The following is a 25,881-nucleotide window of genomic DNA, read 5'->3' on the forward strand; positions in this document are numbered from 1 at the left end:
AACCAGGATAAAAAAAATCCTTTGCAAACATATCTTTTGTGTCAAAATAAATACAGGGAGGGAAATGATGGCAAATTCCATGAATTGGAGGAAGTTCTGCATTAAGAGCTGCAAGTTAATACAGCACAAGCACAATGGCAGCATTTTTTCCTGCTCAATGTATAATTTTAGTCAAGGGAGGAATTTTTATGGTTATAAGGTGAACAATTTTTTTGTGCCAGCCATTTTAGAAGCTATTAATTGAATGCCTGTGGCTTAGAACTTTCTTTGCTTCCTCCATTAATTAAAATTTAGAATTTGTAGATGATTTTTATAATTATATAAGAGAGGAGATAATAATTATTGAGGAACATGATAAAGTAGTGAGTAATACAGAGAAAGTACAACAGGAATGTCTTCAGAAATTTACAGCTTTTCAGAGATGCAACTTCCAGTCATATCCTTTCTAGTGTTTTTTTTTTTTCTGAAATGCTAAGATTAAAGGGTGTTTCAGTAAAATTGCTGATTCCAGGCAGAATAGAATGGTGTTATTAATTTTAGGTTTTATAGAAAATTTGCTTTAAAATACTCTTTAGATAGTCAAATATATTTGATCGTAGGGCACATGGGCGTCAGATGAAAAATAAGACTCTTCTCACATTTATCAATTCAAAGATAAATATTATAAATATAGTATTTATATTATATATAATACAAGTATATGTAGTTTGAATAAGCACACACACGCATATATTATATATTATATATTATATATTATATATTATATATTATATATTATATATTATATATTATATATTATATATTATATATTATATATTATATATTATATATTATATATTATATATTATATATATATATATTAAATAGCAGTTTGGATTTTGCCCTAGCATAAACATTTAAAATTTTCGGTTTAAAAAAGAATTAAAAATCTACATTAGTCATTCTCTCAGGATAAGAAAACTGTTGATGTTAGGAAGTGAGGTTGTAATGAAGCTGTTTAGTGAAATGGTGCAATTTAAGGCATTTAGTAGGTACAGAGACATCAAACAAGAAAGAAAGAAGTTGGAACTGAAGATAAAATAATTACTGTGATGATTACATTTGAGTCCACTCTGTGTGAATGCAGAGTGCTGCACGGTGGGGAGAGGAATGATTTTCATGACTTGAACTTGTGTTATAAGATTCTGGGGGAGGCAATCTCCCACCAGCATCTCTGGGTGGCTCCTTGGGTACCAGGTTGCCATGGTGACAGATGGAGGCTTGCCCAGTTAAGCATCCTCTAAACACGGTGGTATTTTCAGTCTGGGGCTTCAAATAATCATCTTTGCTTCTTTGTTGTTTGCATTAATTACCTGCCTGTTGGTTCTTTGAGCAGAACTGCAGGTGAGGCTGCTTAACTGTTTGATTTCTGCTGTATCTCTCTCTCTCTGTATTTATATATGGCTCTCTGTGGGGAGAAAGCTGACCTGTGCTGGAACCTGCACCCAGTTTCTGTCTTCTATGAAGTGGTGGCAAAAGTGGCTGAACCCTTATATTGCAATTCAGATCTGATTCTACTGAAATGCTCCTGGGGAGCAGGGGAAGCTGCCTCTGGGTGACAGAACACTGTGCATAGGAGCAATAATAGCATCAGTCACAGTTTTGGATGGTTTTTGCATTTCAATGCAGCTCTTTGCCTTGCTTGTGAGGAATGGGGGCAATCTCAAAGATCTGCCTTTTGTTAGTGATGTGTTACAGTGGCAGGTAAGTCAGAGGCAGTGCTGGAATGTGAAACATGTGAAGGGTTAAACTTCTCAAGAGGAGACCTTATATCATGTGTGACTGATTTTTCCAGGCTTTGCTTCGCAGGTATTGTGTGTGCTCTGTTTGCAGCAATTGAGGCACAGAGAGACCACTCTGCCTCTTGCCCAGAATAGAGGCTGTGGCTTGTGGGGTTTTCTGCTGCAAACCTCAACCTCTCACCCCAATATTCACATTTTAGTGTTCATTTCCACTTTAATATGCTTTTGTTACTGTTCCTGGTGCCTTCCCTGCTCTTGTACCACTTTGGCTCAGAGCTCTCCCTCCCAAACATCCACTCCTCTCACTGTTATTATAGTGACAGTCCAAGAGCCCATCTGGAGCCTTGGGTCCAGCTCCAGGAACAGGTGTGGAGTGATGTGGCAATGCTGTGATTCTCAATGTGTGAGGTACCAAAACCAGCAACATTCCCAGCTGGCACTTGCACTGTGATGTGGTCTCTGTCACCAGCAGCCTTGAGTTTTCGTGTTCTGTGTGTGCTGAGAGACCTACTCTGGTCTTTTGCTGTGCCCTCTGACCCTCCTGGGCCTCTTCTTCTTCCATCTTTTTCCTGTTATGTGTTTGTGATGATTTCTGCAGCAAACTTGGGCCCAGAACAGAGCTGTGAAGTGGCTGAGAGGAAGGGGGGATCACCGGCCCTTGAAGTGATCAGGTGATGCTTGGTTTGGGAACCCTGCAGGCTGCATCTCCCAAGCCCCAAGGACACATCCCTGCCCCTGCAGAGCTCAGATCTGCTGGAGGATGGGCATGGACAGGGCAGTGAGATATTAATGAGCCTGATCATTCCCTCAGCACTGTTCTGGTTGTTGTTTTTGCTTCAGGAAAGAGGAAACTCCTGTCCATCTTTAACAGGTCCATGTGTGAATGTGCCAGGGGGTGGGGGAAAGGTGACACATGCTCCAAAATGGGGAGTAAATACTGGGTAGGTGCAATCAGGTGGGGGAAAGGTGCAGGAGGAAAGGAGGAGGTGGTACCTGGGCTGCCAATCAGCTGCAGTTCAGTGGAATCTGGAGAGTTATCCTTTTACAAACTTCTCTGTTGGTTCAGCTCCTGGGAATAAACTGCCTTTGTTCCCAGCTGCACTGCAATGTTTATTCATTAGATTTTAATAAAGAAAGTCAAATCTCATATCCTTTAATCAGTGTTGGTAACTGAATGCTATTAATTGATTACTCAATACCTGTTAGCATGAAAAGCCAGCAGAGACCTTCAGTGACAGCAGCCTTCAGTTTATGCATTCATTCTGTAAATTATTAATAACTGCTATTGATCCTCTCCCAGCTGATGAAATATTTGTCTTTTTTGAGAAGTAACTTCTTTTTTTTTCTTTGACAGATGAGCCAGATTTATTTAGGAGATTTTTTCCTATTTTTTCTTCAGGAGGCAAACTCTCTTTGCAAGTTTTTTGAAGGGGTTGTCTATGTTAACATACCATGGCTGTTTCTGTATTATGTTCTTCCTTGGTCTCTTCAAATATTTTTGAGTGTAGTCAAGGCCACTGATCCAGCCAGATGTTTTTGCAATATAATTTCCTCAGTAGGAAGTATGGAAAGACCTTTATCAGTTTCATTACTGCTTTTCTCACAAAACACTTATGTGAAAACCCAAGATAAATAAGCCCATGAAACTAAGGAAAAAAAAAATGGCAGAAGGGTATGATGTTTTAATGGAAACATCTGCAGCTGCTCTTCAGAAAATGTCAAATTCTTCAGATAGGTCTACACTATTGTAACATTCTTCCTCTCTTTTTAATTTTTTTTTTTAATGGAGAAAGAAAGAGCTTAACTGCAGCCCATTGCAGCAGTTTCACTACAGGGCTAGAAACAGGACTGGGTTCTCCTACCCCCAGTCCACGAGTTGGTGACCAGAATGTTCTGTAGCCTCTCCCCAGGGCTGCTATATTTTCTTCATTTTCATTTCATTCACTCCTGCCATGTTAGCTTGGGCCATCTGTTTTTGCTGTCAGTTCCTTTTGCCATTTCTTCCACGGCTGCTTTCTGCTTGGAACAATCTGTTTGGATGACAACTCAAAAACTGCATGTACTAGGACACACAGAGGGAGCTGATTGCATTCTCATGGTAACAAGGCAGGGAGCCAAAAGGAGAGATAAATTATGATGTATGAGTGTGGCTTCCAGCCTGGCCTCTTGCTGAACTTTATTCAGCACATCCTGTTGGTTCAAAAGGATGATACAACCTGCTAGAATATAACTCTTGTCTCACTAGAAATTCACTTGTAGCCAAAGTAAGCACCTCAGTTTATTTAAATCTCAGTTTGTGTGCTGAAGTAAAAGGCAGAGATGTTCTTAGGAAGCTGAGAGGTTGTGGGCTGGGTTCCCTCCCTGTGCACCCTTTCTAGTTCTCTTCATTCCCACACTTGCTGCAGGGCTTGACTCTGCTATTTTCCACTGCAATTGTGAGGATTTATGACATCACGACTAAAAAGAGATATTGCCCCCTCTGTTTTTACTGTTCCTTCACTTGGGTGTCTCAGCTTCAAGAGTCGCAAGATGGAAATAAAATGTTTTAAAAATGGATGAGAAAGAAGCAATTTTTTGGGGTAGACTTACCCATACTTTTAATTCTTGTTGCCACACACAGCTGCACATTCTATCTTTTGGTCAGACCATGTGTTCTTCTGGAGATGAAACCTCTGACCTGACTGTGTGGGAACTTTGCTACTGTGCTCCAAAATATTCAGAACTGGAAAGAGAGACATAGAACAAGTGTCAGGAAAACTTAATTAATTTAGAACAATCATAATAATACTTCTTCCCTTTTTGTTGTTGTTGGGGTTATATAAAAATGAAATGGTGGGGAGGGCAGCTTTCTGTTTACAAATAGTAAAGTTTGTAAGTTCTCTGCCTGGCTGGGTGACCATTGTACCAAGTGCTGGCTGATGCATCAGAATTCCTGAGCATGTGGTGAAAAACTTGCTCAGCACATGTAACATTGGACAACAACTGTTTAATTAGATGGCTTCAGTTCCTTTTAATGATTATTGGGTTTTGAGGGTTTTAATTCCACCACCTCACCACTCTGGTATAGTGTTTGAATGAAAAAATCAGGATTTGGATGGACAGCTATGAGAGTATTTACATGTCAAATCACAAGAGCTGTGCAGTGCATACACAGAAGTATTCCTTAATTCCTTTTCTTTTTATCTTTTAGGTCTCTCAGCAGCCAAGCTACTGACTGAGTCAGGCCTGAATGTGGTGCTGCTGGAAGCCAATGACAGAGTTGGTGGAAGAACTTTCACCGTAAGGGTAATTATGCCCAGAGCCATTTTTATACCACATATTCATACTTACAGAGTGTGCCATGTGAGGGAAAATTTCTAGAGTACCAGCAGGTGGGAAATTTCCTGATGTTTTACCAATAAGAGAAGGGAAAGACTTACCAGTCTGTCTTTACCATCCCAGTAGGATGGTGGGGACAGAATATTTCCTCTGGAGGACACCTCCTCTCACTCTGCCCACTAGAAAATCTTGCCTGTGCTTCTAGGGTAGTGTGTTTTAAACTGATCGTTGGTGAGATGCCTGACTGAGCAAGAGCTGCACAAATGTCTCTGACTCTCCTCTCTCTGCCTGCCAGGCTCTTTCCTCTTTTTAAGGCTGCAATATAACAATGAGTCACCTATTCTGGTTATGGACTCCAAATGATAATGAACATGCTGGTTATGAACTCAGTATTCACCACACCAGAATTCTACCAAAGAATTTGTTTTCCTTGGGGAGAAGAATCTTAGCCAAAATGCCCTGGGATTATTTAATTTAATTTCATTCCTCTGGATTGCTCTTTTAACTTGTATGCTATTTACAAAGGGCTTATCTCTTTTGGTTTTGCTTTTTTTTTCTTCCCTTTTGTGTGTGTTGTCTGTGATAAACCAGAATAAGCAAGTTAAATATGTGGACCTTGGAGGGGCTTACGTGGGGCCAACACAGAATCGTCTGCTGAGGCTCTCTAAGGAGCTGGGAATAGAGACATACAAAGTGAATGAAGTTGAGCACCTGATTCACCATGTCAAGGTAAGAGATGCTCTCAAGCTGCTGCTGTAAACATGAACATGGTAGTGATCTCCTTTCTCCTTGTTTTCCGCTCTTGCTGCAGTGGAGAGTACCTGTTTGAGCATGCGGCATCTGAGATTGTTGGTTAAAAAAATAACTGTGTGGGTTATGAAATCACCAACAAATTACTAGTACAAATTATGACACACCCACATCTTTATTTGTACCCTGTGGGTGCTTCTGTGTACTTTATTTGTGTACTCCTGTTAGCTTTTGCTGTGGTTCAGGTTATATGAAAGCTCTCAAAAAACTTGTTTTAACTCTGGGTTTCATTATGTGCTTAGGAAAAGCCATTGGGCAATGACTGGCAAAATATTTATAGGTGATGTTTGATCAAAGGTTAAAGACATTCACAATTTTTAAGCTGTGACTCTTCTGTGCAGGCCAGCTCTGGTATCCACTGCCCAAGGTGTCTGAGAATCCCTTTCAGAAGTCCTGGAGGTATCTCCAGGGGGGCGAAAGTCTCCCAGGATGGGCTTCCTAAACCAGTGACATTTATTATGCTGATGAAAGGAACGTGAAAGGCTGTGTCTGGTTGTGCTGATGAGGAGGCTTAACATGCAGGGTAGCAAAATAGTAACTGCAAAAGGCTCTGGGAATCAGACAGTGTTGTGGAGGCAGATCTGAGCCTCCACATGGTCTGAAATAGAACAGCTATGGCAAAGCTGTTAAAAAGCCCACGTATTCTCAGTAGTCGTTCTCCAAAAGAGCATCCTTTCTCCTTTCCTGATATAGACCAGTGCTGCACTTGCACAGAAAGGAAACTTTCCTTGTTAGACCCAAGGAAGTTAACTCTGGGTTTCATTGTATGCTTAGGAAAAGCCATTGGGCAATGACTGGCAAAATATTTGTAGTTGATGTTTGATCAAAGGTTAAAGACATTGACAGTTTTTAAAACAGCAACAGAGGAAAGATGTCCTGTCATGTTTTCCATTATTTTTCCACTCAATTGTAATGAAAAAGAAAAGTGTTCTCAAAGTGATTTGCTATGGTGGCTGTCTGTAATTACCATTTCTGTGGTAGAACTAATGGATACTTCCACGCTGCTCTGTTTTGTGTGCCTCTGGCATTGTTTTCAAAGCCAAATGTTCTGTTTGTTCACAGTTTTTAGCCTTCAGATCTCCCTAACAGTGACAGGAGGTCCTGCCACGAGGGGGAACACTTGACATGGCCAGTCAGGATGCCCAGCTTTTCAGGGCAACCTGCTGTCCTGAAAAGCATGGTGGCATTCCAAAGTAGTGCCAGAAATCACTGTTTATTGGAGTTGTTCCCAGTCAAGTGTTGGGAGTCTCCAAGGAGAGAGATCCCAGCTGCTGGCTGGGCACTCCCAAGCCATGCTAAGACCCTAAAGGTTGTATGGAAACAGTTTGTAGGCTCAATTGCCTGTAGGAGTTCCTGAAGAGAGGAGGGAGAGAACTCTGTGCCAGAACTCCCTGCTAGCCAAGCAAGAGGTAAAGAGATAATTCCACAGTCAGCAGCACATCCTTTGCATTTTGTGATTTCATTCATTTAAAATCCTTTATTTCCATTTTTATCCTATGTTTTTCCAATTGTGGGGAATCATTAGCATAGCTGAAGAATTACTCACAGTTAAATAATTGGCATGTGAGCATTATATAATAAATATATGCACTGTCTTGTGGCCAAATCTTCAGCATTTCATGTATCTTCAACACATTCCTTGCATATTTCTGAGCCATGGGGCTTGTCCAGGGTTTCCCTGAAAATGAACAGTGCTCGTGGGCTCCTTGAAATCTGGGCAGTGCTCCCAGGTTGTATATTCAAAGCACACAAAGGGCTGTGTCCCCTGTGTGAATTTGAATTCACATGCTGACCCAAGCTTTGTTACTGTGGTCAAATGTAATTAAATTCTGGACCACCAAATTATCCGAGCCCAGAGAGGCGAGGAAACCTAAAGGTTTTAATTCTTCTTTTTGCTGCGCAAAAATCAGGCATCACAGTGCATCTTGTAAAATCAGCCACTGTTTTTACTTATACCCAAAGGCAAAATAAAGCCTTTCATGGTTAATTAAATTCATTTTAGAGGCTTTTTAATACAAGTAATATATGCAGCTTCTTTGTACTACAAAATGAAAAGAATGCATTTTGTTGATCTCTGGGTGGGTCTCTGCTAATTAGGCTTTACCAGCTTGATTGGGTTGCATGGTTCTTTTCTCCTTTAATCTTTTTTAATGCCGGGTTCCATTGTGAGATTATTTTTGGTCTTGCTTATATGACGTGTGATATTTTCACAGAAACTAAAAATTATGTTTCTTGCCCTAATTTTTTTTTCTTTTCCCTCCACTTGTTAAGCAGCCTTTTTCATGGTCTTTGAAAAGAGATTAGTATGTTCTTTTCATTTTTTAAATACTGGTTCATCAGCCTTAGTGAGAAAATTAGTATAGCTCTGTAAGTAGTATTTGGTAGGCAAATTGCTGCCTGAACACCATTGATTTTTCAATAGCCCAACTGAAATTAGGTTCATAAATCCAGATTTAAGAAGCAAAAGCAGAACTGTCTGAGAAGTCATCATCTCCTAACAGTTCTCCCAGTGGACTGGTAGGCAGATGTAAAATCTGTAAAAATGCCCCTTAAAATGGGAATAAATTCTCAGCTACCCAGGAGAGGATTCAGGGTCGTACCTTCGATATGCACATTTGCAACTTTTGACTATTGGTGTTTATTTTCCTCACCAAAATGACAGCTTTTGTCTTTTAAAAAGCAAAGCTAAGAGCATATAGTCCCAGTAATTTTTACCATGTAACAGTCTCTGGAAAGGATGAAATGTGAAAACGTGCCAGGTATTGTGGGGGTTTAATTAACAAATTTTCCTTGTTAATTCAAGCTGTACTTCACTTCTGTGGAGCCTCATTAGCTATGCCAACATTCTGCATTTTAAAAAACAAATTTACCTTATTTTCAGTTGTAACACAGGTTCATTCTCCAAGGTAACTGTGGAACTGGTTTGCTCTGCTATCCCAAATCTCTGTGAGGAAACATTTCTTTGTATGAATGGCTTGCCCAGTGAATGCTTTTGCATGGTTCCTTCCTGTGCTGTGGGGATGATCCACTCTTTGTCCAGCTGTGGTGCCAACTGAACATCCTCTGACCCTATTTTCGGCCAGATCTTTTTACGGGATAATGCCATTGATGCTTCTTGCAAATTCCATATTATTAAAAATTGGGGAAACACTTGTTCCTTCTAGTCTCTGTGTTGTCCCAGGGCAGGATAGTGGATAGTGCTAACAGCTGGCTGAGGTAGCTGGCTATTTTCACAACCTGTTGCACCTGAAATATTCCTCTTGTGGTTATAATTGAGTTGTTTCTTTAGTTGTTTTTTCATCAAAAAAGCCCCAGCACCCGTCCTGGAGTTCTTTCAGGTTAAGATTCTGGGGGAAACAGGAAGAATCCCCTCCCCTGGCACTGAAAAAGTTCTTGACAGCAACTTGCCACCCCACCATTCCCTCAGTTAAGTTCCCTGGAGTTTCCTCATGCTCATCCCTGTGCCAGCAGCACTGGCTGGAGGTGTCTGAGTGCATGTCATGCCCCCTTGAAGTTTGGCACCACTTTCATACAAAGATTAATAATTGACAGCTCTGGGGAGAGTGGTAATGGGAGCCCTGCCTGCAGCACCTCACGAGGATGAATATTTAATCCTCTGCACACAGTACTTTTAACCAGGACCCCAAATCTGCCCTGATTTTGGCCAGGTTGCCTACTGATCTACAGTAGACTTGCAAAACAAAATTTTACAGCCCTCTTGGGTGTCATTCATTTTCATCACTATTGTGCTTATTAAAATGCAGTTTGCAGTGGTCTTGTTCATGAATTAGAAATATGATGGTCGTGTTGTATTGGGATTTAATTAGCAGCTGGATAAGTGACTGCTGTGTCTAAAGCTGCAGAATTTAGTGGCGTTTCTTCTGTGATTTCTGTGATACATGCACTGAAGCTAAGCAATATGATTTATTTAAGCTTTTCACCTGCCTTGTCTGCAAGTCTAAGGGCAGTATCTTCTAGCATAGTCTGTACTACAGAACATAACTGCTTAAATGCACTTTTGAATGACTTGATAAAAGTGCTTTCATGTTCTTTGTATATGTCAATTAGAGTGCAGTCAGAGAATGGAAAGACTGTGAGACTCAGGGGCTATCAGTTTAAATGAGGTGAAATAGCCTCTCATCTTTTGTGTTCTCTCCTTTGTGGTGACAATTTGTGAACAAGAATTTGGGGAATTGGGAAAAACGACATCTGAATGTTGAAGAAGCTGGGAATCTGCTCTCTTGAAAAGGAAGCCAAGTAAATTCAAAGGCACTTAAATTGCTGCAGGGCCTTGATAGCATCAGGTGGCTTTACTGGAACACAGATCTATGTTATTTTAACCCTTTTCTGGAGATGAGGATGCAGACATTCCTGCCACATTCCTGCCTGTGTCATTATCACAACCACTTGTAGCTTCAAAAGTGAGTCTGATGTTGGTCAAGCTCAAGTTGGTGAAAGCATCTTCCAAATCCCCAGAAGGAATATCCTGCAGTCAGAGAATGAAGAGCAGCTTTTGGCAGGAGTGTAGGAAAAGCTGGGCGTGTTTGGTCTCACTGGACCTGTAAATAGAGGGGCTGTTGCAGACATCTTTTCTGAAAAATCCTTTCCTTAGGATTTTTCCTCCTGAGAAGCTGAAAGGCCTCAGGAACAAAATGCAAACAATGATTATCTGCTGCTGTGGAATGCAACAGGTGCATCTGTGATTGGTCTCATGTTGGTTGTTTGTAATTAATGGTCAATCACAGTCAGCTGGCTTGGACAGAGTCTGAGCCACAAGACTTTGTTATTATTCCTTCTTTTTCTATTCTTAGCTAGCCTTCTGATGAAACCTTTTCTTCTATTCTTTTAGTATAGTTTTAATGTAATATATATAATAAAATAATAAATCAAGCCTTCTGGAACACGGAGTCAGATCCTCATCTCTTCCCTCATCCTAAGACCCCTGCAAACATGGTCATAAGGGGCACCTTCCCTTTTCTCCATGCCAGCCAGCTAGCAGTATTTGCAAAAAGAAATTTCCTCATTAGGACTTTTTAAATTAAAATGTAGATATTTGGATTAAAGCAGCCTAAAAGAAGCAATTATGGACAAGAAATCTGCAAAATGATCTCTGTCAAGGGGGGCTGTAAAGTAGGGTCTTGCAAAAGGTGTTTATTGATCAGGAAGATTGAATGGGAGGCTGGAAGCTGTGGCCTAATTGTAGCATGAAGATGCAAGTAAGAAAAATGAACTGTGAATAAAGTATGCATTTCTTAATTAAATTTGAGGGGAGAAAAGTCTTCCTGAGTCTTAGCTTTCCCAGCTCCATGGTCTGTTGGTGAGGAGACAAGGAAAAGGACTTGTGCTCCCACCTAGATTATTTAATTGAAGCTGCTGGGAGAAAAGCTTCATTGCATCTGACTGTAGAGCTGATTTTTGTTTCCCTTGAGAAGCTGATTAATGTCTACAGGAAAGCAGAATTAGAGAAATGTATATTTAATACTGGAACAACTGTCTGAGCATACTGGGTTTCACATGTCTGTAAAATTTTATGTAAACTTTCATATTTTTAGTGACCCTAAAGTCACGTTTTACATAAACCAAGTGTTCTAGTTTGCGACAGTGTGTCTGCTCAGTTATGCTGTGGGCAGATGCTCTTTTGAAGGCTTTCTTTCAAATGAATCCCCATTTTACTTTTGTTTTCATTTATTTATGCCCCACTTATCTCCTTTTTAGAAGGAAAGGAAAATTTTTCTTAAGACTTATTCTAGAAATACTGAATAGTTTTTAAATTATTTTATCCATTTTGTTGACTGGTTAAATTGAAAGGTGTTGAAAGCCACATACAAACCCAGTATCAAAGAGTATCTAGAAACAAAGTCCCTATAAATATGTGCTTCAGATCCTCAAGATCCTCAATTTCATTTCTATATCACTTCAGTGGTGTTTCTCTAATTCTGCTTTTTTTCAAGTATGACAAGTATTTAACAGATTGTATGACCAGTGCAGCAGAGTGAAGATGGACTTTATTTCCATAATACAACAGAAACAAGTTGTTCCCAATTAGCTCCTTTCCTTTTCAGAATGCATATTTCAAGCCACTGTATCTGGCTCTGCAACACTTGAAATGGAATTGGTTTTCTTAATGAAATTCCCAAGACGTGTTGGCATCCACAGCTGATGAACTCAAATTAAATATTGAAAGATATTTGGATGAAATTTTGGCATGTTTTAATGTTCTAGCTTTTCACCATCAGTTATAAGGATTTTTCTGCTGCAATTAAATTTTCTAACATATAGATCTTCTTATCTTTAGAATATCTGTCAGTATAGTAACTAGCTGAGCATTTGAGATCCTGAGCAGTTTCAAAATAAAGAGAGCTTAATTGAAGGTCAGCTCTGTTTCTAAGTAGGTTGTACAATCCCTCTCATTTTGGTCCAGCTACTCGCCATTTTTAAATTGAGAATTATGATTATACAAGAGGCTTAGTCTCAAAAATATCTTGTTAGATGTTATGAATTAAATACAAAAAGAACCCAACCAACCATAAAACACTCAAAAAACAACAAACACATATACACCCAAAAAACAACAAACACACGCACACACCTCAAAAAGCCCCCCTCAAAAAAACCAGACCAAAATTATACTTTTCCATAAGGCAGCAGAGGAGAAGCAGCATCTGAGACAGGTGCAGAGTTACAGCCTGAAGTGATGCTTTTCTGTTTCTGATTTTCCTTGTTACAGCTTGGGGTTTGACGGTTCCTGAGCTTTGTATGGATGACATTACTGGGGTTTTAATCTGAGAAAATGGGATGTGTGTGCTGTACCAGAGCTGAGAATCAGCAGAGGGCACTACGTGCCAATAAACCTGTCTAGCTGTGAATTAACATGCAGAGTGACAGTCTTGCTGAAGTGAGCCTCAGTTAGTCCAAGGTTTAGATGGTTTAGCTGAGGGAATATTTGTGCTCAGTGAGAGCTGACTTTATTTATAAGGTGTTTATACTGTGCTATGAAAAATGCATGGATCGTTGTCACCAGGGGCTTCATTTCACAGTGCTGCATCTCACTCTGGCACCGCCGGGGTGCATAATGTTTAGGGGAGCCTGCAGTTGTCCTGGGCCTGCAAAAGCAGATTTTCTCCTGAGAATCCCACTCTGCATTAAGACACTGATATTTCCTGGCAGTCCTTTCCCATTTACTCACTGTCACCTTCATAGGAGAAGGCATGTGAGACCTGGTCCCTGTGTCCCCCTAAGTGCTGGGGCTGATATTCAAGGGGCTGCTGATATTCAGTTGTCATGTTGTGGGTTTTTCCCTCTATAATAACCCATTCCTTAAGCCAGCTATTTGAACTGAAACAGATCTGGTGTATAAAGAAATCTTATTTCTGCACAACTTACACGGGTCCATCATAACTCAGTCAAATCTTGGTTGACATGAAACAGATGGCTGAGGAAAATCTACTGAGAATTGTAAAGTTTGTGACAAACACTGGGTATCTCATTTCCCTGCTGGTTTATTCCTGGGACAGCTGGGTTGCAAGAGTTTCCTCCCTTTAGTTTCATCTTCAATGAGCTTTAGCCCCCACTGCAGCAACAGCCTTTGTGAGCAGCAAGTGATCCATGCAATGGCAGTGCTGATGCTGCTGTTGTGGGTTTTTTTGGAGCATTGCAAGTGGCATCATGAAACCATTTCTAAAATTTTATATGCAAATTAAAAAAGGGCAAGAAGTACTTCTGAGCATCATAGAACTGGTGTTGAAATGCCGTGTCAAATGATTGGAAATGGTGGTTATTGTTGACGGTTTTATACAGCTCTGATTTAGGTATAAAAATATTTGAAAAGGAAATGTTTTGTGCATCTTGGGGCATGCAAGTGCCTTGTTATTCTTTAGAGATTACACACCACCAGGAGGCACAGAGAATGCTATTCCCAGCAAATAAGCAAATTTTGCCTAAGTATCAAAAAGGTTTTTGTGTTTGCAAAAATGCAGATTCAGCACGAGTGAAGCTGAAATGTCTTGGTTTGTTGGTAACTACTCAGAGCCATCTGTAGTCTTTCTTTGCTGCTGCTAATTTTGCTTCTGTGTAGAGCCTAGTCTGGCAGTCTCTTCTCAAACAAAATTCTGATTGACAGCTCCTGGAGTTCTGTTTGTGCAAGAAATAAGGATCAGGCCTTAGGAGATGACTTAGGAGCTCTTGAAAATAACTTTCACAGGAAACTCACTAACTTTGATGGCTGGTTTTATTTTTTTTCAGATAGGAGTTTGTGTTCTTTGTGAGACTTCCACCCCAAATTCCTACACAAGAGACATAGCCAAGGTTTTGCTTTTGGCAGTTCAAATGCAGTGAAATAGAAGAACAGTAAAACAGAAATATGGTTTGTGTGTCTCTCAGCCTGCGCTCATCAGGAAGCACTGCAGGGAATTCATAAGACTCGAGTTCACTCAGAGGGGATAACTGGGTTAGGGTTGCCTCTGGCAGATCAGGAAGCTCAGAACAAAATCAATAATTAGAATAACCCATTCTGATGCTGTCCTGGTTTTCTTGAGCACAGCAGTATGCTTGTTTCATAACCTATATTTGGGAAATAGCAGGTACTTGAAACCAAACTGATAAGCTCTGGCTTTGGAATACTTGCAGGATGCTGACACTGGTGAAGGCTCCAGAGTGCAGAAGCCACAGTAAAACTGATTTTTTGAGGTCATAGGGTCAGTTATGGAATTTCAATGTGCCCCAAATATCTAAAAGATCATTTCCAACATGGTTCAGATGTTATCACGTGGGACAGGAAGGCACTTGGTCTGAGGTTTTGCTCTTCTCTCACAGCCCTTTGGCAGCCAAGTATGAATTGATGTGTGCCCCAGTGAAAATTGATTCCATGTGAAGAGATTCCATAGTTATACCCAGATGTTCATGCTAGAACCAAATGCCTCTGATGAAGCAAACTTTTTCTGTTCATCTCCATCTACAGGGATATATTTTCCTGATTCCAGATTTTGTTTTCCTGATTCCAATATTTTCATACAGTTGAGTACAAAAAATTGGAAATGCGCTTTTTTTTTTTTCATGCTGAATAATAAAAAAAAAAAATAAAGACAACCCTCCATTTTCCAGGTGACCATGTGCCATAATGTCCATCCTTAAATTGGAAGTGCTGGGTTTCCAGCCTCTGGCACATGAAGTGACTGGAGATCTACTCTGGCTGTGATAAAACTTCTGACTGAAAACTTCTAAAAGTTTGATTTTGACATTGTAAAAACAATAATTTATCCTCCAAAGCACTGCAGAATTAAATTGTTTCCTTGTAGCTACTTCTTGTCCATTTACCAAAGAATTAAATCCTTCCCTCTACATTTTGCTTTCTTCCTGACTTTCATTGCCTTGGTGTTTTTGACAAGGATTCCATTAGGGTCTTTTGTCCATGAAGACCAGGTGAAAAACAGTTTCTTCTTCACTTTCTCTGACCTGTTTGGGAGTTTTGTAAACTAATTTTTTCTTTTTCATTGGTTTGATTTTTTTATTATTGGTTGAGTATCCTTTTTTTTTAATTGAAAGTCCTCAAAGTTATTAGCCAGCATTTTTCAAAGATATATCTCGTTTTGTTATTTCTAGACCAAGTTTTGAGTGCTTCAGGATCCCTTTGTGCCCTTTTACTGTATCTTCTGGTGCTTGCAGACACCTGCAGATTTGAGTAATGTGCTCTCTGTCCCTTCTTTCACAGTATTAATAAAGAGCCTAAATCAAATCAGGCCTGACATTTCTTTGAGTAAGTGGTCTTTGGATACTTCCCTTCAAAAAGACACTGTTGTTGTTGTTGTTGTTGTTACCTGGTTATAAATATTAAATCTTGCTGCAGTATGATTTTGTTATGCCAGTGTAAATACTTTTTTAATGATGGATTGGTGTGGCACTGCATCAAATATCTATTTAAAGTTAGTCCTTCTACTGTTTGATATTCATGCTCATACAGTCCACACTTAAATACATAATTTAATATAAATTTTGAAACATCAGCTGTGGCATTCAATATGGCCTTTATTATTTATCTGTCTATGGACTCCATAATGCATTGTGAAAAAACAAGTATCCAGATAATGCTAATGAGCCTTGTGGATTTTTAAAGCTATTAGGCTGCCATCCAGTTGGTCAGACAGGGAAATCCCATGTAAATAAAACAGCTCTACAAATTACCCATTGTCTTCTACTCTTAATTAAGCTAGGCTTTGTGAACATCTAGTAATGGAGATTTAGATACAAAAAAATCTGACTATTAAATATATAATGGTGTAATTAGGACATTGGGATTGGTCACACTGTCCCACTCTGTAATTTACAGCTAGGGGTCTTGGGCTAGAAAAATGGGTCTGCTCAGTAAATGCTACATTTTCTGCAGTGCTGGTAATTTTTAGGTTAGTTGAGACTTTTTTTTTCCCCAGGAAGGTCTCTGAGCTATGATTTAGTGTATAATAGAGGTTACCACAACTGCTTTTGTCTGATTTTGAAAGAAAAACAAAAAACCAAACTGCTAAATGCAATTAACAGTCATATGTTTTCATAAGCAATTAGAAGGGAAAAATAAGTAAAATAAAAAAAATAAATATATATATATGTATCTCCTTTTTAGTAGCAAATAACCAACTAATTTTTTTGGTCTGATAGTAGTGACTCTACTGCAGGGTGTTAGTTTGGTTGCCCAGAAGTGCTGAATGTGAAGCTTTGAAGGTGAAGTATCAGTTCTGTACTGGCTTGCTAAGTCTGACTTGCTAATTCAGCTGTGTATCACACTAAATTGCACGTTCAGAAGAACAGGAATGACAGAATAACCTCCCAGAGCTGATTTCCAGGATCTTGTTCAGGTAACCTTTGAGTGTCTCTGAGGATGGAAGACACCACAGCATCTCTGGGCAATCAGTGCCAGTGCTCAGCCTCATGGTGAAAAAGCATTTCCTGATGTTCAGAAGGCATGTCCTGTGTTTTTGTCCTGTGTCCTGCACACACAGACAGTGACCCATGAATTGGGTCACATGGAAAGAAAGCTGTCACATGGATTAATTAAATTTGTGCTTTTTGTGAACACTTAACCTTTTGGTGCTTCTTCCCACACATGGAGCCCATGATTATGGTTGTCTTTTGGGGTTTTAAATGATGTTTTTGTTTGTTTTTCATCCTTTAGGGTAAATCTTACACCTTTAAAGGCCCATTCCCCCCTATGTGGAATCCCTTGGCCTACCTGGACTACAACAACCTCTGGAGGACCATGGATGAGATGGGAAAGGAGGTAGGGCACGAGCATTGCAGCTGAATGAGCTCAGCTTGCCTCCATGAGAGGCAGAGGGAAGGGATTGGGGTGCAGACAGAAAAAAGCTGCTCTGCCTTGAGCAAACCCAGGGCTGCCAAGAGCAGCCACACATTTTGGTACCCACTGATGGCCAGAGCACGTCTGAGAGTGGCCTCCTGGCAAACTCTTCTGAGCCCTGTGCTGCTGAGCCTGTCTGCACACATCCCTTCATTTTTCTGGCTATGGGAATGTCAAGGTTTGTGCCTGTGATTGATTTTTACCACTTTTCCTGATGATTTGGTAAGTGATATTTTAAGAGGCTTGCAGAACTCAAACATTTGCCCTTTTCTACCATGAAATTCAACCTGTGTAGAATTCATTCTTGTCTTGTTCTAGTTTTTTACCAGTTTTCCATTGATTGAACTACAAAATTTGAAAAGATGTTGCTCTTACTTGTCTAGATAAATGTGAGAGATATGGAATGACTTAGAGACATTTCTTAACTCAAAATCTGTTCTCTATTTTTCAATCTAAAAAAAACCCAAAAACGATAAGCAAAAAAAAAAACCCTCCCCCAAAAACCTTCTCTGTTCTGTGTTACCTGCCAGAAATTTGCAGGCTGAATTAGCATTTTAAGACAAGATTATTTGTATTTCTTTGGCACTCATTCACTTGCTGATAAATGCTTTTCTTTATGTCTCCCTCCTTAGATTCCCAATGAAGCTCCATGGAAGGCTCCACGTGCAGAAGAATGGGACAAAATGACTATGCAAGATTTCATAGATAAAGTATGCTGGACAAAGTAAGAAACTTTTTAATGTGAAATAAAATGGCTTATATTTATATACTTTAGAGCTAAATAAGCATTACTGTTTTTCAAACAGGTATAGCTATCACTAAAATGCAGACCTTTTAAAGAAAAGGGTGAGAAAGTTCTGTAATAATGGACCATGACACCTGCCAGCACATTCAGTAGATTCTGTTACATTTCTCTAACTTTTTAGACAAAAATAAAAAGAAAATATGTTTGGGAAGGGTTATTTCTGAAGAGATGGATAGTACCCTAATCTGTTATGTGCACTTTCCTGCTCTTTACTGTGTGTTCAGCCTTTCAGAGAAAAGTGTTATGGTTACAGCAGGTTTTTGAATCAAACTCTTGATGGAACAACACACATTTATTCTGTGCTGGACCAGCTGATTTTACCAAAGTGCTGTAAAGATAACATTTGTCTTTCAGCAGCACTAAATCACTTTAGAACTCATCATTCTATTGTTCAGCTGTTGCACTATAGGGAAACTGAAAATGCTTCCTGTTTTTATGTATACATCAAAGCAATTTTTCTTTACTTGCCATTCAACAGCAGTTTGATAGGTTTTTTTCTCACTGAAGGGGGAAAAAAGGCCATTAATCCTGGTTGCTGAAGAGCAGATTGATTTCTACAGCAACCTGCTCAGAATTGCTGAGTATCCAACACGTGGCTGCCATGAGCTGGAGCTTGATGAAGAAACCTATCAGTGCCCACTGGGGCTGGTGCTGTCCCTGACATTTTTATGGGACATTTTTATGGCTTCAGGCAGCCTCTAGAGAGAAACATGGCCTTTGTTGTTCATGTTGGGCCTGTTGGAGTGGGTCCAGATGAAGCCACAAAGATAATCTGAGGGCTGGAGCACCTCTGCTGTGTAGATGGGCTGAGAGGATTGTTAGCCTGGAGCAGAAAAGGCTCCAGAGAGACTTTAGAGCACCTTCCAGTGCCTAAAGGAGCTACAGGAGAGCTGGAGAGGGACTGTGAACAAGGACATTACTAATAGGACAAGGGGTTCTGGCTTTACAGTGAAAGAGGGCAGGGTTAAATTTGATATTTGGAAGGATTTTTTTACCACGAGGGTGGTAAAACACTGGCACATGTTGCCCAGAGAAGCTGTGGCTGCCCCATCCATGGAAACGCCCAAGGGCAGGCTGGAAGCCACCTGCTCTATGGAAGGTGTCTCTGCCCATGACAGGGAGATTGGAGCTGGAAGTGATAAAGGAAACTTTCAGTTCTTTCACCATTCCATATTTCTGTGATTGTTAATGGAAAACAGGCTGTTGTCCAAAAACTTGCTATCTTCTGGTTCATGGTTTTGCTTTCACAAGAGTGACAATTGCACAGAGGCATATAGAAACCCTTCCTCATTTGTGCCATGGTCCATAGTGAGTAAAACCAAGTGGAAATGTGTGCTGACAGCTGTGCTGGGCCTCTGAGCCTTGGACAGGGTGAGGAGCTGTGCAAGTGAGCAAAACACCACTCACTGGTGCTCGCTCAGCATCCTCATGTGGCTCATGTGACTACAGTCATGCTTTTCCCAGCTCAGATGGAATAAGAGTTGACATTTTACCTGAATATTGGCATAAGCTGAAGATGCTTTTCAGATTTTATATGTGCATCTTGGCTTGATTTGCTCTGTTTGTTCAAGATTGAGGTAGCAGGCAGCAGAAATGTCCCACCCTGGAAGGTAATGATCCAGAAGGGCAATTTTTTACTCTTTCCTCTTGTCTAACAGACTGTACAGGTTTGCTTTTGGCTAGAGCTGCCTGCTGGAAATATCTTAAGTGCTCTTGGCTGAAATCATACTGCTATTTCTAGATAAGACATCAGGAGTTGAAAAGCAATGGCAGGATCTGGTAGAGTGTAACTACCATGTAATAGCGTCTGCTTATAAAATATTAATAAATGCATCAGGCAAAATATCTTACGGAGTTAATAGTATTTACAGTATGTGTTTAGACAGATGAAAAACTTATAAAATTTTTCTGTATTATTTTTGGCTGAATGAAGAATGAAGACTGAATTCACAGTACACCCATACTTCAGAAAATGGTCCAGCTTTGTACTTGAGTGGGACTTTGCATTTTTAGAAAGGAAAGAAGATTCCTTTTTCTGTATAGATCTAGAGCTCTTTAAAACAGTATGTTAGAGTTACCTTTTTTTTTTTTTATAAGTTTGAAGCCTAAAAAAAAAAATGAAAGAAGCAACCAGAATTGGATTCTGCACTGTACTGGTTTTGATGCCTTGTATATGAGATATCTATAGAACCTCCATCCCTCTCACTTACAATGCAGTTAAAGTGAGCATCTCCTGGTCCTGTCCATGTCTCTTTCAACTTCTCCTCAGAGTGAAGGCAGAGGGAAGCATTTATTTATAGCAGGAAGAGTATTTTCCTGAGTCTTAATTAATCCTCTGTCTTAGTGCACCCCAAATTCTTGTACAGGCTCATACAGTAATTTACAGTAGAGCTGCTATGAAAGAACAGGTTACAGGACATAAAGCAGTGATTCCTTTTCAGACACAGGTCAATTTTCTGTTTCTGTGTGCATTGCCACTGGATACCAGGACACTTTAAAATACTGAATTGAGCTAACAAAAGTATCCTTTCCTTTTTCTCGACAGACTCTGGCATGAATGCTGTCACTTCTGCTATGGCTTCCTACTTACATTTCTTTCCTTGTTGTGTTCCAGCTGCAAAACTCTCCCTGAGCAGAGGATTGGGCAGTGAATGGGTGCTGACTAATCCACAGATCTTAGATAATTATCTTAGAAAATACCTCTAACTTTTTTTATGGTGGGTTTTGAATAATCTTTATGCTGTGTTCTTGAGAGGACAGGCATCCAGCAGGGGCAGAGAGAGGTGCAGATTTGGTTTATAACCCAGGAACTGGGTGGTTTTGGAGTCCAGTGAAGACAGGAGGGGCTTGCTGTGCTTAATCCTGAGGCTAGGATGACAGGCTGACTTTGCACTAGTTGCATAAATTGATATAATCTTGGGCTTTGTCTCTCAATGTCCTAATTTTTCTGGAATACAGGAGTGTTTCATTAATATTTTTTGCAGGATTACTTGAAAAATATTGCATAAAAGGAATTGATAATTCCTTACTTCAGCTGAAATTAAGGAATCCTTTGCCCCCACCGTGAAAGAAAAGGCTGCCAAAGAGGGGCTCCTGCCTACTCAAGAACAATCTTGTCAGCATTATCCTGTTTTAAAATTAACTACCTTTCTTGTCTTCATTGCAGAGCTGCCAAGAGTTTTGCAACTCTGTTTGTGAACGTGGATGTCACTTCTGAGCCCCACGAGGTCTCTGCCCTTTGGTTTTTGTGGTATGTGAAGCAGTGTGGGGGCACAGCACGGATTTTCTCCACGACCAACGGGGGCCAGGTTGGTACTGTCAGCCATCACCTTCTGCAGCTCTTGGCAGGCCCTGGTTTAATTTCATTTTTTGCTGGTTTATTTTAGTCCGGAGGCATCCATGACTTTTGAGCAAGTAGTACACTGATAACTAGCTTTGTTCATTTACTCTTGAATCTGGATCTTGCAAAGCTAGTGTTGAAGATTGCTCCCTACTGATGGCATTGCCCCCAGAGATCAGGAGATTTGTATCTGGCTTTTTTTTTTTTTTTTTGGATACAGATTAAAATAATTGCTTTGCTTATCCTCATTGAAAAGAGAAAATTTTACTTATGCTTATTTCTGTCACAAGGCTGAAGCCATCCTAAGCACTTAATGGCAATGACAATGTCAGCTGCAAGTTAATACTAAAAAAGTGGCCTAGAGCTGAGTTCCTAAGATGCAAATTTCTAAGCATTAACACCATTAAGATTTTAAGATCACTCTAAAGAAAATGAACATCCCCAAATATGGTATTGCTTTGAAATGTTTGCAATCTGGTACATTAGAGCTGCTTCTGCATTTGAAGAAAGTAAAGACACTGTTAATGGTCTTCTACTTGAGAAGTGCAAATTTCACTAATTGTATTAGAAATGGATATATTTTTAGAAGTGATAATTATTTAATCATAAATAAAAAATGCAAATACATTAACCATATTAAAATGCATAAATATGCATAGATAAGCAATTACTGTAGGTAATTTAAGTTAAATACATTTAATTAAATATTATTTGAATTCTGTACTATGTTAGAGATGATTTCAGTTTAAGTTGGGTTGAATTACATAGTGCAGCAGACATTTTTGATGTGAGCTATGTGACTTCTTACACCTTGTTATTTATTATGAAGATCAGGTTTCCTGTTTCTGATACACAGAGCTCTGCAGGGATGAGTGAGCTCAGAGAAAGGTTTGAAAGTTTGAGTGCTTTCCAGAAGTCTTGCTGATTCACACAGGCCTGTAGAATCTTTTTGGAGACCACATTTGGAGAAGGGATTTTCTTCCAAAGTTACTATTACTTTTAGTTTTGACTAGAGTTCAAATGGTGGTCAGATAGGGGAAGGATTTGAGAAGCTGAAGGAAAGAGAAAGTAAAATGGGTGCACTTCCAGAGACTGCAAAAATTCCCTAAAATATTTCGATAGCAATGGAAGAAGGGGATTTGTTTTGAATGCTGAGAGCAATGCTTGTCGTGATCCACGCTCCACAAGCACTGCTCTGCTGAGCTGTTGTGTCTGTGTTTCAGGAGAGGAAAAAATTCTGTGTTGCAGGAGAGGAAATTCTGTGTTTCAAGAGAGGAAAAGCTGCAAAAATTCCCTAAATGTTTTGATAGCAATGGAAGAAGGAGGGTTGTTTTGCCTGCTGAGAACAATGCTTGCTGTGATCCATGCTCCACAAGCACTGCTCTGCTGAGCTGTCGTGTCTGTGTTTCAGGAGAGGAAAAACTGCAAAAATTCCCCGAAATGTTTTGATAACAATGGAAGAAGAGGGGTTGTTTTGAGTGCTGACAAAAATGCTTGCCATGATCCACGCTCCACAAGCACTGCTCTGCTGAGCTGTTTGTCTGTGTTTCAGGAGAGGAAGTTTGTTGGGGGCTCTGGGCAGATCAGTGAGAAGATGATGGAGCGCCTGGGCGGGCGGGTGAGGCTGCGCAAGCCCGTGGTGCGCATCGACCAGTCCGGGGACAGCGTCATCGTGGAGACCCTGGACCATGAGCTGTATGAGGTGATGCCATGTTGTCACCATCTGTCCTTACCAAGGGGTTTTGTGATGGTTCATGAATTGATCTCAGAGTGTGAAAAACCAACACGGCACAGGGGGTTTGAAGTATTAATCAAAAACCAAAGTATTAATGTGCCTTTATTGAATGACCACAGCAAAATGCATTGGGGAGGAATTGGGGGAAAAGAGAAGAGTAAGGAAAAGAGGGAGGAAGAGTAAGGAAGGTATGTAGCTACCAAATGTAGAAATGGTGAAGTCCTTCGATGTCCAGCCGATGGAGTTCACCAGGTCACATCCAGGGAGATCTCAAGGTTCCAGTCCATTCGAGCTCCTGTTATACTCCTTTTTTAAGGGAGAAGGGGATGAATCTTGAAACCAAATCAAAGATGCTCTATTGTATTTTTTGGGGAAAAGTGGTATTTAGAGAAGGGTAAACACAGTCCATGTTCTCAGCAGTGGGTGAGAATCATTGTCATCTTGGTCCACTGCTCGCACCTGCAACATCCACCTTGCTTTGGTCAGCTTGCCTCCCCCACACACCTCCCCCAGGTTGGGGGTTTCAGTCCCAGTCTTTGGAAGGAGCAGAGGGGGCTTTTCACATAGGGGTTTCATGTCTCAGTCCTTGATGGAGAGGCTTCTTCCATCTCTGTCTGTCATGGCGGTTGTAAGACAGGTGAGGGGTCTTCTGTGGGGACCAACCAAAACCTCAGGAGAAGTTCAGCCAGGCCGAGAGGTGGGAAAAATTCCAGGGCTGTTGTTGCAAAAGGGCAAAGTGCCCCTTTCCTCTTTTCACCAGGTTCAGTGTAGCATACAGCAAACACACCTGTGAACAATAGCTTAGAAATGTCAGAAGCTGTGCCCAGGCCTCAGGGTCCTTGGCAAGCAGGGCCAGAATTTCAGACGAGGGTCCTTTTTCTTCAGTGGTCCCCAATCTCTGTCCCTTTCATGACAGTTGTGAGGCAGATGAGGGAAACTTCAGACAGAGACTTACACATGTCCACAAAGAAGTCATTAGTGGTGGCTACAAAACCTTTAGCTTTTCCTTTTTGACTTCTCCACAGTACAAAAATACAGCAGAGATTTAAGTGGCTATGATAGAAAGTCACATGTTCTCATTGTCCTGAAGCAACAGCAGTGTAGGAGCTTTAAAATGCTGTCTTAAAAGCAAAGTGTGGGTTCAGACTTATCCTTTCCTGGCATCTCTTTGTGTTCAATTGCCTTCTGAATTAGAGAGTAATTGTAAGGTGTAAAATGTAATTCAGCAACAAACTTTCAGAGAAAAACACTGCAAGCTTTGCTTCCAAGTTGTAACAGAGGAGTCCAGATGGATGGGAGACTGGTGGACTCATAGAGCGCAGTGCTTTCTTTTAAACACCAGGGGAAGGGCAGCTGCCCATCATTTGAACATATGGCTGTTTATGTAATGCTTGCTTGTTATTTAATGAGCAACATTTTGTGAGGGTTTAGTTTTGCAATTCTTATGCTAAATGCCAAAATTGCTCCACAAGATACACCCTGCAGCCTCCCCAGTGTCCTCCAGGACCATTAGGGCAGTACACCTGGGCTGAAGTAGGGGAGTATTGTATTTGCTGGGAATGTCCCGACAAAGGCAGGAATGATGCAACTGACTCCATGTTCTCAGAAGGCTAATTTATTACTTTACAAAAAATATATATATTTAATATATTTATATATTATATTTTTAATATATATTATTCTTTATATTATTATATGTTAAAGAATACTATATATTAAAGAATACTATACTATACTAAAGAATACAGAAAGAATACTTACTGAATGCTACAAAGATAATAATGAAAACTTGTGACTCTTTCCAGTCTCAACACAGCTTGGCCCTGATTGGCCAGAGAGTGAAAACAACTTACACCAGATTCCAATGAAACAATCACCTGTGGGTAAACTATCTCCAAACACATTCCACGTGAGCAAAACACAGGAGAAGCACATTAGATAAGAATTGTTTTCCTTTTCTCTGAGGCTTCTCAGCTTCCCAGGAGAAAAATCCTGGGTGCAGGGATTATTTCAGAGAATGTGAATGCCACAGGGGAGAATGTATTTGGCTGATGGATATTTTCTTTTCCAGGCCAAATACGTGATCAGTGCCATTCCCCCAGCTCTCTGTTTGAAGATTCATTTCAACCCACCTTTGCCCCCAATGAGGAACCAGCTCATCAACAGAATCCCCATGGGCTCAGTCATCAAGTGCATCGTGTACTACAAGGAAACTTTCTGGAGGAAGAAGGGTATTGCATTTTAATGGAAAGGAATAGTAGTGACAGAGAGACGGAAGAGAGTACCTGGCAACAGGACAGACTCTTTGATCAGAGCATGCTAAACCTTAGAAGGAGACTTCATATTTTTCTATGCCTTTTTTGCCTTCCCCTGTGAGACAAACGTGAGAGTTTGGATGGGAGGAGAGGGTAGGCGAGGGAATGAGAAAAGGAGATAGTCATGAAGGGAGAATTCGTTCCTGCCTTGGTTGTTCTGTGGTCCTCTCCCTGAGTGGCACCTGAGTATGGGATGGGCGTCTCTCACTTGTGCAGGGTTGTGGAGGTTCAAGTGATGTGTGATGGAAGGGTCTGCAGAAATGCTGCTTTCTGGATGGGCTGGTCAGCATTAACTGAGGGTGGCTTCCCACAGACATCCCCAGCTGGGCCAGTCGTCCTGGGCTCCTCTGACATGTTGAATTCTTCCATCATGACTCCTCCTTTGGAATTCACTGAATCCAAGGCAAACTGCGATGCAGCAACACCCACTTCTCAT

The 25,881-nt window shown here is 40.5% G+C and overlaps 1 protein-coding gene across 1 annotated transcript in view; it reads left to right on the forward strand.

Moving 5' to 3' along the window:
- Positions 1 to 25,881, forward strand: part of LOC135444540 (amine oxidase [flavin-containing] B-like) — a 53,553-nt gene that overhangs the window by 13,078 nt on the left and 14,594 nt on the right. The window contains exons 2-8 of the mRNA XM_064706370.1: positions 4,972 to 5,066; positions 5,691 to 5,828; positions 17,068 to 17,172; positions 17,883 to 17,974; positions 21,222 to 21,363; positions 22,948 to 23,097; positions 25,202 to 25,361. Coding sequence (XP_064562440.1) covers positions 4,972 to 5,066; positions 5,691 to 5,828; positions 17,068 to 17,172; positions 17,883 to 17,974; positions 21,222 to 21,363; positions 22,948 to 23,097; positions 25,202 to 25,361 — 882 coding nt within the window. The remainder of the gene's footprint in view (positions 1 to 4,971; positions 5,067 to 5,690; positions 5,829 to 17,067; positions 17,173 to 17,882; positions 17,975 to 21,221; positions 21,364 to 22,947; positions 23,098 to 25,201; positions 25,362 to 25,881) is intronic.

The sequence above is a fragment of the Zonotrichia leucophrys genome, chromosome 1 (genome assembly GCF_028769735.1).
Source record: "Zonotrichia leucophrys gambelii isolate GWCS_2022_RI chromosome 1, RI_Zleu_2.0, whole genome shotgun sequence".
Lineage (NCBI taxonomy): Eukaryota > Metazoa > Chordata > Aves > Passeriformes > Passerellidae > Zonotrichia > Zonotrichia leucophrys.